Below are 15,077 nucleotides of genomic sequence, written 5' to 3' on the forward strand. Positions count from 1 at the left end.
TGGAACTACAGCACCCAGCAGGTCTCTGGTGCGGCTCTGACTCTCCTCCAATCAGAGAGAGAAAAAAGAAGGAGCGGGGAGGGGAAATGAAAAGAAACCGGCTTCAGTGCGCATGTGTGCGGATGTGCTCTGGCACTCCAGGTAAAGATGGCGGAGCGCGGTTACAGCTTTTCGCTGACTACATTCAGGTATGGAAGGGACAGCCAAAGCCCTCCGCGTAGTCGAGGTTGCAGGAACTCCCGGCTCCTAGTGTGTTTTTTTTTTTTCCGGGCTAATCTCTGGCTCAGTGCTTCCGGGGGGCACAGTAGGAAATAGGGATGGAAACGCGACTTTGCAAAGTCATTTGCTTGGCCCGCCTGCGGCCTGAAAGCCCCGATTCCGGGAGGCAGTAGGAACGCGGGTTTGGACATCCAGGGCGACCTTGGGCCTGCGGGAGGGAAGGCCGTCAACCAGGGATTTGCTTTCTCTTTGAAAACTAAAGAATAAGGCAGTTTTGGATTAGCTGTTTCCGGGTGTCCCGTTCGGAACTCAGGATTTCCTTCCTGACCCAAGTAGGCCTGATTGGGGAGCTTTTGGAGCTTAGAATCTTGGTCAAATCTCTGAGGTCCCCTTTTCTCTTTGGAAAACCTCACCGTTATAGTTTGGTGTGAGTCTTAGTCTCCATTTGGTATCTAGAATCCTCTTCGCGCTTTCGGTTTCTTCCTTGCCCCTGTTAGAAGTTTAAGGACTAAAAACGAAAGCGCTAATCTCTCTGTGTCACCTAGTATTTGTGAACCCCAAACTACTAGACTACATTTACGTCTTGGGAGGGGAGGGGAATGTCTTTACTTTGCAAAAGGTTGTAGGCTTTCCTATTTTAGAACAAAGGATCAAAATAATACGTATATTTTTTAAAATACAGTGTTGATAAACGATTGTTCACAATGTAAGAAAACCGTCAGCGAAGGGTTTAATCAATCGACCGGGTAATGATTCAGTTTGATCATTTTCTTACGGATCGGTAATTTCCCATTTAGCTGAAATGTAGTTCTATCTGGCAGCCGAAGGCAAGCAGAATCCAACTTGTTGAGTACTTTCTGTGTGGGTGCAACCTCACCTACTTCATTTCTCCTCATTATTTCAACATCTTAGCAGATGAACCGACCACTGGTTGGTCAGATTAAGTAATTTGTCTAAGGTATAGGTGAGTAGCTGAGGTCACATTCAAACTGGGTTCTTTCTGATGACAAAACTAATACAACTCCTATTATGTATGGTCATCTTAATAAAATATTTTCCTTACAGTTGGCAGTTTTCAATGGTAAATGAGTGTTTTTTTAACTTTTGAATGAGATTGATTTAATTTTGTAGTAAAAGGTCTCATCATATACAAAATGATAGAGAACAATATTTGCTAAATAGTCACTGTTCATATTTGTGAACAAAGCAAACTTGGTTCTTTAAGAGAGTGTAATCCTTTCTTTAGAATAATGGAGCTGAAACAGTCATGTGTCATCAGGAGCTACATCCTCCTGTAATGTCTTTAGTAAAATAAACTTTTCTTTTTAACATAATGGTTCAACTCTTTTAGATTTTAAAAATGTGTTTCTAGCCTGTTAGAATTAAACTCTTAATGGTGGAAGTGATGAGACTGTTACAGGAAGAGAAAGTGTTTTGTGAATTACATTCAGTAGAGAATATTGACAATAAATGAGTAAACTAATTGGTGTCTACTGATACATTCTGAAAAACGTTTTATTCAGAAATTTTATTAAACGAGCCTAAAAGAAGCATAACTGTAGATTATTCAGGAAAAGCCAGTGCTTCAGGGTGATTTTTAAGACCAGAAGGTGAAAAAGAGGGAACTATTTGAAGATTTACAAGTAGAGAGACTTGTGGACAGAGGAAAGGGGATATATGAAAGTCCCGAAAGTGGAAAGAGCTTGAACTCTTACAAGAATTGGCAGTGAGGCCAGTGTGCTAGAGTATAGTGAGCAAAGATTTAGCGTTGGTAGGCCGACCTTGCAGAGCCTGGTAGGCCAGAATAAGAAGTTTATATTTTAAGTGAGCTGGGAAGTTATTATAAGATTTATGTGACAGGTGGCTTGATACACAGGTAACTGACTCAGGGGATAAAAGTAAGGGTGGGAAAGAGGAAAACTGGTTAGAAGACTACGTCCGTTATCCCAGGTAGAGGTGCTAGTGCTTTGGAATGGGCCAGTCCCGGGACTGAATACAAAGATGGTTGATTGCTCTGTGTGCTCACAGATGGGTGAGCTTTCATATAGGAAGATGCAACAGTAGATGTTTATGTAGGTGATTGTGGGAACAGCGAGAAGGTAAGTTTAAGTTTAACTGAGCCTTTACAGTGTTCCCCAGGTGTATTTGAGCTCAATGCTGAATGAGAATTGAAAGCTGGATAGACCTGGTGAGTCATGATATGATTACTGAAATAGTGACTAACACCTATAGCCTAATTTTAAAAATTTAAATACTTATAACTGTTATTCCACTCAAGTTCATCAATTTTGTCACTTAAGAGTCTTTAAAAACTGCCACACTTAGGCTTATCTCTTAAATAGGCTTTCTTGTGTGTCAGATAAATGATTATGGACTCCTGGCTACTAGGTTGTGTCTTAGGATACTGACCAATCAGAACTTAGACATTGTTGAGGAAGATGAACATTGTAAGAATAACTCAAGCGTGATGAATATTAGCCACAGAGGAAGTGTGAGGGATTATGGGATGAGTGTGGGAGATTCAGCCTAGTCCATGTGGTCAGGACAGCTTCTTTACGGACATGAATGGCATTTCTACGAAGACTGAAGGATGACCAGGAAAGAGTTCACCAGACAAGGGTGAAATGCATTGCGTGACAGAGGGGTTAGTTTGTCAAAGGGGTTTTTGAATTCTAAGAGTAATCTGTGTGTCTGGAACAAAGCTGAGGCTTGAGTGACTAGAGTATTCACAAGTTTACGAAGATAAATGACCTGAAACTCAAGTTTTATTTTCACTAGTAGATTAGAGATACGGACTAAGCTGTGTCATTCTGGACAAATTACTTTCACTCAGAAACTTTTTATCTGTGAAATTAGTTTATGATGATTTTAACTCAATAACTGGTTCAAAATAAGTTATGATCTTAAAAGCCAGGTCAGGGCTAGAATCTGGCTACAAACCCATGAAATCAGATACAGTAGGTATCACCAGCCCACAGCTTCTAGAAATAAGCTTATATGGAAGATATTTTGTTGTGGCTGATAACTGTCTAGGTCTTACATCTCGGACTATGCCTACTTTCTAAAATGTGGAACTCCACCAATATGAAATCTGTGCTGTTGTTTGGTACTTAACAGTCACATACATGTTCTTAATAACTACTTAGTATTTACTTGCTGCTGATTTTGTGCTAGAAACAAAAGGCATGCCTTTATTTAATCTTCACAACAATCTTCTGAAATAGGTATAGTACGATTATCACCATTTTATAGATGTGAAAACTGAAACACAGCAGGACTAAGTAACTTGCCTGAAGTCACAAGGTTGGTGAATGGTAAAAGGCGACAGTAATAATGATGCTGCTTGAAGAGTAAGACAAGGAGGGACATAAAGGAAAGCTTAGTGCTTTACTATGTATGTATTCAAATTGCCTGGTATTGTCAATTTCTGTACAACTTTATAATGTGAAAGCCCAGCTATTCCTTGGTATTTGGTTAATGGATTTGACCTATATATCTGCTCCCTCTCAGAGATAGTCCTATTATACATATTTGAGAATATGTGAATTTAGCAAATACCTTTGTTTCTTTTTAAGCCCATCTGGTAAACTTGTCCAGATTGAATATGCTTTGGCTGCTGTAGCTGGAGGAGCCCCTTCAGTGGGAATTAAAGGTAATTAAATGTTTCATTCATTTCAGATGCCTGTTAATAGTTATCCTAAAGTACTTTTGGAATTAATTACTGATTAATGTAAATAAATTATTAGGGCAGCATAATTTTTAATAGTGCTTTCTGTTGATTTACAGTATTTTGAAGTTTAAAGAAAAGTAATAAGCCAATGGGTACAAGAATATGATTAATTTTTTTTTTCAAAATAAATGTAGCTCCTTTATCTTTTGGTTGTAATAACCCACAAATAGTTTTTTTCATTGAGAAAACTGAGCATTCTCCTGTTTTTCCTCTGACAGTATATCACTACTCTCTGGCAGTTTTTATTTTTTTTATAATTTAAAAGAAGTTAATTATAAAACTTAATCTAAGGATACCCTTTTTTTCAAAAAGCCTGTATCATTGGATTTTAAATTTCAAATTACAAGAACAATAGCCAAGTAGGCAGAAGTCTAAAAGATACAGATTCTTAGGTATCCTGGAATACTTTAAGAGATGTTGGGTAATGCATTTACCTGTAGGGATTTTTTAGCATAATAGAGATGACCAATGAGGGGGAAATGGATTTACCATTAAAAAAATTTTTTTTTGAATGTTTATTTTTGAGAGCAAGAGAGAAAGTGCGCACGTGTAAGCAAGCCAGGGAGGGGCCAAGGGGCAGAGAGACAGGGGGACACAGAATCCCAAGCAGGCTCCAGGCTCCAAGCTGTCGGCACAGAGCCAGATGCAAAGGTTGACCCCACAAACCCTAAGACTGTGACCTGAGCTGAAATCAAGAGTCAGATGCTTAACTGACTGAGCAACCCAGGTGTTCTGATTTACCATTTCTCAGGTGATTTTAATATAGAAAAGGTTTTTAAGTAAGAAATAAAGGAATTTGGATAAAATGCATCCATAATTAGAAACTATTGAAGTCTTTAAGCGACTAAACATTTAGCACTTTTGTTTTTAAGCTGCAAATGGTGTGGTATTAGCAACCGAGAAAAAACAGAAGTCCATTCTGTATGACGAGCGAAGTGTACACAAAGTGGAACCAATCACCAAGCACATAGGCTTGGTGTATAGCGGCATGGGCCCCGATTACAGGTACTTTGTGCTATTTGTTTTTCTCACCGTTTTGTGAACTGCTTGCAATCTGTACTTTGAGGAGAAAAATGAAGGGGTCTTTTTCCTTTAATCCCCAACTCCTCGTTTTAACTCTGCTTAGCAAGAGCAGCATCACTGGCAGCTGAATTTAGTCTGTCCGCATGAAGTAGACCAGGGCTTGCTTTAAGGATAACTCCGTGCCACTCCGTTGTAAATGGGGAGATCCAGTACTTACTGCTGTTCAGTGATCTTTCCTTTCTCATCACAGCCTCCTTTCTTCCATCCGAGGGCTGGGCTTCAGAGGTTTTGCTGGTCTCTAATGCATTTTAAAAATCAAAGCAATACAAGTTATAATAAACTATGTTTAAAAAAATCTACAAGGCAGCAAAAGAAAGCATTACAAATCAGAGTTATCTCCATTATATTTTTGCTCTTAGCAAAAAGACAAAATTCTCAAAGGCCACTGAACCATCAGGGCGTTGTTACAACAGGGTAGCAGCAACTTGAAAGAGATTGGCAACTTTGTATGTTATCCATTTAACAAGTAAACTAAGTATTATTAATTTCGTTCCTGATTTTGGGGGAACAAGACAGAGCCAAAGTTTCACTTTTAGGAGTCAGAAAAAGCCACAGTTGCTTGAATGTGATCAGGCCTCACTACGGTGGATCCCGTTGCCACTGTAGTAAGGGGTGCTGCAGGGCACCGGTGGGGTAAGGTGAGGACAGGACAGCTGAGGGTGAACGGAGCATCACACGGGTGGCGATAGGCATGGTTCACATCAGTGGGACAGGAGCACATAAAGTTACATTTATTTGTCTTGCTAATTTGATGGTTATATATAATATTCTTAATGTTGTTTAATACTTTAAAAAATTTTTTAAGTTATAAGTAATTTCTTGGTGTTCCTTTATCTCTTAAGGGTACTCTTTGAAGTGCATGGTAGCAAAATGATTGAAGTAGAGTGAGAAAAATATGCCCCAAATTCTGTGTGTGTGTTCGTGTGTGTGTGTGTGTGTGTGTGTGTGTGTGTGTGTGTGTGTGTGTAATCGTGTTGACTGAGATATAAAGACAGGGTGACTGCCCTCGGGAAAGGGGGCACAATCTTGAAGAAGCCATGGAGGGAGATGAGGCTCTCATTACGTACGCTAATTAAATGTTAGTACTGAGCTGACTGGTACCCCTGGCCCCTAATTCTCTTCCATTTGCCTTGTCCTGTCCCATCTCCTGTGGCTCAGTTCCGCTGTGTTGCTCTGATGTAATCAGATGTGAGAGCACGAGTAGCTCTGAGCCGATCGTCACTATTCCGTAGATTCATGTCAGACTTGTGCTATAGGAATATGCCTGTAGAAGAAGAGTCGTTACGGAGCAGAGTGTCAAGATTTTCATGAAGTCTTCTTTCTTCCTTGTTAGAGTGCTTGTGCACAGAGCTCGAAAACTAGCTCAGCAGTACTATCTCGTGTACCAGGAACCCATTCCCACAGCTCAGCTGGTTCAGAGAGTAGCTTCTGTGATGCAAGAATATACTCAGTCAGGGTAAGTCGATTCTATTACTTGAAATGCATCATGAATTAGAAAAAAGAAACCATTTTAGAAGAGTAGGTGTATTTAAAAAGAGGACTTATTATTCCTGTATTTATTGAACAGGTAGAGAAAATTACTATGATGAGTATTTCTGATCTTAGTTGGAGCTAGGATTTTTCTTTAGGGAGAGATTGGAGTGTTTTCTTGCTGTTGAGGTACCAGCACAAAGCAGCTTCTAGATAAGCCCTTTTGCCAGGGATTGAAACACTTCCTGTGGGCAAGCAGTTATTTCTGCTTCCACGTTTATCTTTCTAACCAGAAGTTATTATAAGCACATAGTGAAAGCAGTAGCTCTTTGACACATCCATATTCATTGTAGTTCTCTTGAGTCTGGGTATACACATGGATGAGGTAGTATAAAGGTACTTGCTAATGTGTAAAGCTAGTGGAAAAAAGCTGCATTTGTTGAAAGCTGTCCTTTGTTAAGACACAAAAAGTGACTCCACACTTACTTTCCCCAAAATTTGTGTCACTCCATTTACCAAAATGATTTGACTAGTGTTCCTGAGTACCATAAAGAGAATTCATTTTTTAATTGATTTGTTCAGAAAGGTATTAAACACTGTTTAAGGAACTTACGAGTCTAATATTACCTGATCATTTGCTTTATTAAGACATGAAAGTATTAATAAATTCTTACTTTAGGTTGATTTCAACACCATGAAGACGCCAAGTAATTTTCATTTTTCCTTTCTTTAGTGGTGTTCGTCCATTTGGAGTTTCTTTACTAATTTGTGGTTGGAATGAGGGGCGGCCATATTTATTTCAGTCAGATCCATCTGTAAGTATCATCAGACATACTGGAAGGATTTGTTGAGGTATTTTTTGAACAGCTAATAAAAATGGCCATAAAAAGTTTAAAATTTAGCAGTATTTCCATTTTTTATTTTTCATTTGGGCTTTAGAACATATGGAGTAGTGCATTTGTACATTTAAAATGTTGGTAATTCAGTCCTCTGATGAAGAGGGTGCATTAGGTCTGCCCTCTTTGCTCTTCTTCCTTCTCTTAATTCATTAAGTTCACATAGTGGAATGATTTCTTAAAGTAGTTACCAAATCTCTTTAAATCTGTGGAGTTTTATTACTTTGAGAAATATTTTGATGACAGATTTGTGTCTAGAAGACAGTGCTACACTCTTTGCCATCTGTTCAATCCTGGGGCTGACTTGGAGTATGAGTCTAATTGTACAAACACAGACATAACTCTTGAAGCCAGTGTTTTGCAAAGTGGGTGAGTCTGTCTCCTCTAATTGGTATCTGAGTTAGAAGGCGTTCATAGATGCTGCTACTGCTCTGCAACTGTCTGAGGAAAGCTGGAAGAAAAAATAAGTATTCTGGGAGCTCTGACAGTGTCTCTTACGCCATCTCTGAGCCTCTGAAACTAAATGACATTCCCTCTTAGCTTCATTCCCAGTGGGAAGCAGAAGCCACCATCCCTGGAATCCAGGTTTCATCTTTTGCCCTTTTCTTCCCTATTTTCTTTCAAAGGCAGTTTTTTTTTTTTAAATATTTCGTGTATTTCAGTATTTTTCTTTTGCATGTGCCATATGTATTTTTTCAACAGATGAGGCTGTGTTATATATTACATATTGCTGCTTTCGTTAAACATTAGATTACAAAATAATAAAACTTTGAAATATTAAAAAAATTTTTTTTAGTTTTATTTATTTATTTTTGAGAGAGAGAGAGAGAGAGAGAGAGAGAGACAGAGAGAGACACAGTGTGAGTGGGGGACAGTAGAGAGAGGGGGGGAAAGAGAATCCCAAGCAGGTTCTGCACTGTCAGCGCAGAGCCTGACACGGGGCTTGAACTCATAAAACCATGAGATTATGATCTGAGCTGAAACTGAGAGTTGGACTTTCAACTGACTGAGCCATCCAGGTGCCCAAAACTTATAAATATTTCTAATGAAATACTGTTTGTGTTTACTTTATTCAGCAATGATGATAAAGACTTGATCACCATTTTTCTCACACACACACACATATGTATACATATACGTGTATACATGATAGATTCTTAGAGCCCTTCAATCGTAATAAGTTGCAATACTACTTTTGATTATTTGTCGTAAGTTAACCTGTTTCCTTTAACTGCCTTTTTCACAAAAATTGTAACCATAAATCACACATATGCAAACTGTACCATTTGATGAGTTTTGATGGATGTAAATAGCTGAGAAAGCTGTCTCCACGATTAGAATCCTGAACGTGTCCACAACCTCCGGAAGTGTCTTCGTTCCTCTTTGTTATTTAGGTCTCTTAAAAAATAGCCTCTTGTGACATACTTCAGTGTATGCCAGTAAATATTCTGTGAACTGTTAGAGGCAAATTTATAGACCTGAAAAAGAAATGACAGAGTGAGATAACTAGATTGATGATTTAAAATATGTTTTCTCTTCTCTTCCTGATTAGGGAGCTTACTTTGCGTGGAAAGCCACAGCAATGGGAAAGAACTATGTGAATGGGAAGACTTTCCTGGAGAAAAGGTAGGTGTGCTGTAACTCGATTTCTTAGCAAGCTCACTTTATGGTTCTCAGTGTTTTTAAACATTTAATATCCTGAATCTAAACACATGTATTACTTTGTATTCAAATACTCATTTGTTTAGCCTAGTTACAAATAAAACAAAAATTTCTCTTCACCCTGTTCCCTAGTCTTGAGTATATTGAGTGGTAGTATTATTTATTTAAGAACTTTTATTTCTGCATTCTTAGGGTTGTTTCCTAAATTTAGTTTTTATTTTTTACTTCGTTTTTCTTCCTACAGTCTCAAAGAAAAAATCGTTGGAATTGGAGTAAAAAATTTAGGAGGAAAATTTAAGTGACTTAAGTGATAACAGTTTACCTTATGACAGAAAAAAATGGTGAAGCTGAGTTCCTGGTATTAAGAGTGCTAGATGAAAAGTGGGGTACCGTGTAAAAATCTGCTGTCACTGCTCGTATTTCCAGCTTTATCCTCAACATTGGTCCACCAAAAAATGCCCTACATTCATTTTGAATAGCAAAAGTTTATAATTAACTATTACCAGCAGATGAACCTTTCAGTACATTTTTCACATAATGCTAAAAGATCATGAAAAATCTTAGACCTGGGATTAATCATTAAACAAATAATTTTAAGATCTTTCCTAAAGCACTTTCCTTTTATGTATTGATAATGAGTCTTTAAACATTTCACATGAAGTTAAAACATAAGAACAAACAGAAGAAATTTTAGCAAAGGTCCAATTTCTTTATTTAAAAAATTATAATACTACCACTGCAGTCTGATTATATTAAAATATTTATACTCCTGTTAAGGTTACAAGCATCAATTTGTTATTGGGGGAGAGCTATCACAATGAGTGGACTAAAAGAATCTGTAGCTTAGTATTTGTAGGAGTGGTTTAGATTTTTAAAAATTCTTATGTTGCTGCTGTCATATTTAAATAACCATAAATAATGTAAGTCATGCCATAAACCATTGCTTTTTCAAAAAATTCTTTAGATATAATGAAGACCTGGAGCTTGAAGATGCCATTCATACAGCCATATTAACCCTAAAGGTTAGCACAATTTCTTTTTTTTTTTTTTTTAATTTTTTTTTTTTAATGTTTTATTTATTTTGGGTACAGAGAGAGATAGAGCATGAGAGGGGGAGGGGCAGAGAGAGGGAGACACAGAATCTGAAGTAGGCTCCAGGCTCTGAGCTTGCTGTCTGCACAGAGCCTGACGCGGGGCTCGAACCCACAAATGTGAGATCTGACCTGAGCCGAAGCCACCCAGGCGCCCCGGGTTAGCACAATTTCTAACAATGGGACTTATAATGAGTTTATAATTAAGTGCTTGGAAAACTGACGTTTTCCCCTCCCTCTCCAATAGGAAAGCTTTGAAGGACAGATGACAGAAGACAACATCGAGGTTGGAATCTGCAATGAAGCTGGATTCAGGAGGCTTACTCCAACTGAAGTTAAGGATTACTTGGCTGCAATAGCATGATAACGAAGGGACTGAAAAATCCGGAATTTCAAATAATCCCTCTACTTAAACATGTTTAAAGTATGTTTTGTTTTGCAGACTTTTTGCATACTTATTTCTACATGGTTTAATGGACAGATGTTTTTAAAATGACACTTATAAATCATAATAAACTGTTAAATCCAACTTCAGCTTTTTAGGAGTTAGTAAAATTTATAATAGTTATTGCCTGCTTTTTATCACAGTTCACTTCTGGAAATTACAGAGCAGAGCAGAATGGCGAAACACTCTAATCTTCATGCAATTTTGGTTAAGTCAAATTTTGTTAACCTCTTTACTGTCCGATGTTGTCCATGTTTCAGGAAAGCAAAATGCTGATTTTGGTAAACATCACTGCTTTTGGAGCTGGGAGAATCTTCAGGCTTTCCTGGATTCATAGACAAGATGGGAAGCATGGGTGCTTTGTATTACCATTAGGTGTGGATCACTGAAATCATAGCGCACTGAGATCGCACTGGGGCTGTGAAGGGTGCCAGGCCGAAGAGTCTCCTACGGGAGATAACATGATGCAAGAGGATAAAAACGATGTAGTGGTTCCTGTTGGTTTCTCCGTCACGAGTAGGTGAATGTTTTTAAGAGGAGTCCCTTAGATTCTACTAGACTTTTTAAACTCAAGGATAAACCTAAGTATGGAAATAAAATCCTAATACCTAAACATCAAAACTATGGCTTAAGGGTCTCCCTCATTCACATAATCTCAGTGTAACCAGAACCTTGGCTTCAAATCAAGGCCCATACAAATAGGCATATAATGCGAACTCTGTTTTCATTAGACGTGAAGACATTGCTTAGTTTTTTTCTTTTAAGGCTTTTTAGGATAAGAGAAATCATCAATACTTCAGCTCACAGAACAGAGTTTATGAACATCATTCTTAGCAACAAAGATAACAGGAGGTAGTTCCGTGATTTAAATGTGGCTCAAGAGATCTTGAGTAAGATTTAGCTGAGTGTGGGAGAAAAGAATCTTACCTTGGACAGTTCGGTCAGGATTCCCAGGTTTGCTCCCACTGTCACAATAGCACCGTCTCTTAGCATAGGTGGCAGCAGGATTATTGTGAAAGATGGAAGATGACAACTTGATATCCAACGTCAAGATGTTTATCTTGAAGGCCTTATCTAATTATCTAACTACACGGGCTCTTGTTCTTTGGTCTTATGACCCACTGTATCCCAGAATGCCCCCAAACCCTTCAGTCATCTCTAGCTTATGGAGTTGAGCTGCTTTCAATCCACTTAACGTGTCCCAGCGCTCCTAACGTGCACAGCCCCTCCCCATGCTCAGTTCGTTTTGTAAAAGGCGAAAGATTTATCCTATCTGAAGAGAAACCGGAGTATGCTCAGTTCGTTTTGTATCTTCCCAGTCTTAAAAAGTTTGCCTCCACCTGTTCAGTCCTTCCTCTTTTCTAGTTCCTCACTGAAGTTTGCAGAATAATTATTATGAAACATGGAAGTGTTTAAAATCCACACCTGCGGACAGGAGGGAGTTGGAAAGCGGGGGAATAAGGAATAGGAGCAAAGCTGACCTTTATAGTTATCGAGCGCCGGTTCACTGGGCACTGAACTGGAGGATCCAAAGAGCTTTCACAGGTTCATGGACTGAAACTGCCAACTCAGCCCTTCACCCCATCTGTCACATACTTAAACTCAAGCAATAGCTTCCTAAGCATGAGCGTATTTAAGAAGTTAGAGAATTCTAACACTTAAGCAAAGGCCGTGCCCCTGCGTTTCATCACTTTGGACTTTTTTAGGTATTCCAGCAGGTACTCCTCCATGTTTCAGATAGTAGGCGTATCCTGTTCTCTCCAGATTCCTGAAGTTGAGCTACTATATAAGCGTTATATCCTGCAAGATAGGAATTTAGAATTCTTCTACCACCCTCCCTTCTCTCTGCCTCAGTTTAAATAGATCATAATATTCAGTTTAAAAGTTTCTGTTACTGCTATAGAAGTCCTAAGTAATCTTCCTGGAGGCGATACTGCTTCACTTTGTGTTCTGTGTAGCTGTCACCAGTTCCCAGATCGCCCTGACAGGATTGTAAAACCTGCGTATTGTTTTCCTTAGTGCATCCTGACAAGTGATCGTAGTGGTTTTCTCCTCGGTCCTCCAGTCCCCCACCCTGCTCCCCAAACACCTTCAGAAGTTTCTGCCTTGGAACCTTCTGTCTTTCTGCCCTAATCCAGGCTAGTTGCAGGTTTGAAACTATATTCTCTCTCAATTGGCTGGTATAAAATTCCCCAAGTTCTTAGGACTTTTTCTTTTATCTGCAGCATGAAATTTCACAGTGACATGCCTTTCTTTGGGTTTCTTAACTCCGTAGGCCTTTTCACTGTAGAAACTAAGATCTTTCAATTTTGGTAAGTTTCCCAGTGTATGGGAAATTTGTTTTGCTAAATTTTTCACCTTTTTTTTTTTTTGTACATTCTAGTACAGTTTTAGCCATTCTTCCTACTCTTGTTGGTATTTTAACATTGGGGATATCCTTTTTAATTGTGAAAAACTTCTTGGGGCACTTGGGTGACTTAGTTGGTTAAGCGACCAACTTGTGCTTTGATCTCATGGTTTGGTTCATGAGCCCTGCAGTGGGTTCTCTGTTGTTACTGTGGAGCCCCCTTCTCATTCTCTAGTCTCCCTTTCTGCCCTCCCCCTTGCTTGTACACATGCTCTTTTTCAAAAATAAACATTAAACTCATTTTTTTGTCACCTCCCTTTAAAAAAGTCCACAGGTTTCATGAATGAAATACCTTTTGTCTGAGGATGCTGAGGTATAGAATGCTTTTAAAAACCATTTTGTTCTGCTTTGTGTTTAATTCAAATTCCAAACAGAAGAATGTTTGGAAGTGCTGTGTTTGTGAGCCCTGCACCTACTTACTGGGGGATCCTGCTTTAAGTCATTTCTCTATGGTCTTTAATTGGCTCAGTTTCTCCAGAGAAAAGTAGGAAGAGGTAGGCAGGGGAGTGGAAGAGAAGGAACTAATAGTACTTCACATTCCATAGAAGACTGCCACTTCATGTAAGTCAGGAATCCCTTGGACTCCCTGCCTTCAACATGGTAAACTCAAGCTATCCACCTGGGGATGGATGGCTAACTGTCCAGTACTGCCACAAAGAGGACTTGGCTGTTTGTTGTCACAGACTTAAGCAGGGCCCATTTTCAGTCCTGCCTCACTGCTCCCCTCCCTTCTGTCTTCCAGTCACCTGCAGTTCCAAAGCCTTTTTGGGTTCTGCTTTGTGAGTCACTTACCAGAGACCCTTTTCTCCACTGCTCACTGCTCCATGTACAGAGAGGTGGACTGGGTTAAATAACCTCTTTGTGGTGGACTACCCATAAAATATATTTAACTTTCAGTTTGCAAAGAGGATCAAATAAGTCAATATGTGAAAAGCACTTAGAGTAACACCTGCAATATAATAAGCAGAAAATGAATGTTATTGCTCTTGGTCTTCCAAAAATGTGTTGACGTATCTCATGTGCAGCTTAATTTCTTGTTCTTTTTATTTTCGTGGGTCTATTGCTTTTTCTTTCCTAAGACTGCCATTCAGGTAATGCTTGGGGAAGGAACAGGCACACATGGGATTAATACTAACTTGAAGTCTTTATTAATTTTTAAAATTAGCTTTATCAAAAGTCCTAACCTTTTGGTTGACTTTGGACACTCCTGTTGGGCTAATATAAATTCCTCCCTCAGAAGCCATCTGAATATTTGTCCTCTTCAGAAAGGCACATTTCTGATATCACACTTAAAAAAAAATTTTTTTTTTTTAATTTTTGAGAGACAAAAAGAGACTGCACGAGCAAGAGGGGGTCAGAGTGAGGGAGATACAGAATCTGAAGCAGGCTCCACGCCCCAAACTAGCTGTCAGCACAGAGCCCGACGCGGGGCTCGAACCCATCAACTGTGACATCAGGACCTGAGCCAAAGCCAGATGCTTAACTGAATGAGCCACCCTAGCGCCCCTGACAACACCCTTGCAATGGAGAGGCTTCCTGCCGGTTTCCTTTTCTATTAAAATGAGCTGAAAATCTTTCTGGAACCACCCCCGCCTGCCACTTGGTAGGGGTTTGAGCTTGACAGCAGGAGTAGGGTAGTTGGGCACAACTGGGAGTTTTCTCCACCAAAATGCAGAACTCCCACCCCAGGAAATGTCCAACTGAGCCTAAGACCTAGGGCGCGGGTTCAGCGTCCTAGACTGCGTGGCCGCCGACCTGCTGGGAATGAAGCCCGGCTCCGCGAGCTTCCCCTCCGTTCCTTTCTTGGCTGGCGTGTCCGCGAAACTCCGGTCTCTTTCTGCTGCGTGCGTGCTAGAAGCCAGGTGCCCTCAACAAACATGGCCGCCGCGTTAGCGTCAGCCACGCTCGGGAGACCGCGCTGCCGCCTGGGACTCGCGGGCTCGGCGTCACCCGGCGCGAGGCCACGTGACGCTGGAGGCTGCGAGTCGGCGGCGCTCGCGCGGGCTGAGCAGCCGCGGCGGCTAGAGTGGGGTGGGGTCCGCCAGGCGAGGTTTCCCGGCGGGTCCCGGCCTCG

General features: G+C 39.9%; 2 protein-coding genes and 1 long non-coding RNA gene across 5 annotated transcripts in view; 2 read left to right on the forward strand and 1 right to left on the reverse strand.

The window, feature by feature from the left end:
- The first annotated feature begins 80 nt into the window (after positions 1–80).
- PSMA2 (proteasome subunit alpha 2) lies at positions 81–10,685 on the forward strand. The gene is made up of 8 exons (XM_029926605.1): positions 81–188; positions 3,795–3,871; positions 4,822–4,954; positions 6,366–6,488; positions 7,236–7,317; positions 8,951–9,024; positions 10,025–10,082; positions 10,399–10,685. Exons 1-8 carry the CDS (start codon positions 148–150, stop codon positions 10,513–10,515), a joined length of 705 nt encoding a protein of 234 aa, XP_029782465.1. The 5' UTR covers positions 81–147; the 3' UTR covers positions 10,516–10,685.
- On the reverse strand, positions 5,189–11,665 carry LOC115281269. Its single transcript, XR_003904197.1, has 3 exons — positions 11,524–11,665; positions 8,682–8,876; positions 5,189–5,270 (listed from the first exon to the last, which is right to left on the reverse strand). It is a non-coding gene; the product is annotated as an uncharacterized LOC115281269 (long non-coding RNA).
- Positions 11,666–14,568: 2,903 nt separating this feature from the next.
- Positions 14,569–15,077, forward strand: part of C2H7orf25 (chromosome 2 C7orf25 homolog) — a 3,807-nt gene continuing 3,298 nt past the window's right edge. Inside the window, exon 1 of one of the 3 annotated variants that reach the window (XM_029956524.1) lies at positions 14,569–14,606. The gene's annotated coding sequence lies outside the window, so the exon portion shown is untranslated. Of the gene's footprint in view, positions 14,607–14,812; positions 14,866–14,986; positions 15,054–15,077 lie in introns of those variants that run through there. The other 2 variants (XM_029956533.1, XM_029956505.1) reach the window with 2 other exon arrangements.

This window comes from Suricata suricatta, chromosome 2, assembly GCF_006229205.1.
Source record: "Suricata suricatta isolate VVHF042 chromosome 2, meerkat_22Aug2017_6uvM2_HiC, whole genome shotgun sequence".
NCBI classification, from domain to species: domain Eukaryota; kingdom Metazoa; phylum Chordata; class Mammalia; order Carnivora; family Herpestidae; genus Suricata; species Suricata suricatta.

Bases quoted from the DNA above. Each gene is read 5' to 3' on its own strand.
- PSMA2 (XM_029926605.1), top strand. From the start codon at position 148: ATGGCGGAGCGCGGTTACAGCTTTTCGCTGACTACATTCAG. The intron at 189-3,794 runs GTATGGAAGGGA...TTTCTTTTTAAG, and splicing joins TTTTCGCTGACTACATTCAG to CCCATCTGGTAAACTTGTCC. The intron at 6,489-7,235 runs GTAAGTCGATTC...TCCTTTCTTTAG, and splicing joins CAAGAATATACTCAGTCAGG to TGGTGTTCGTCCATTTGGAG.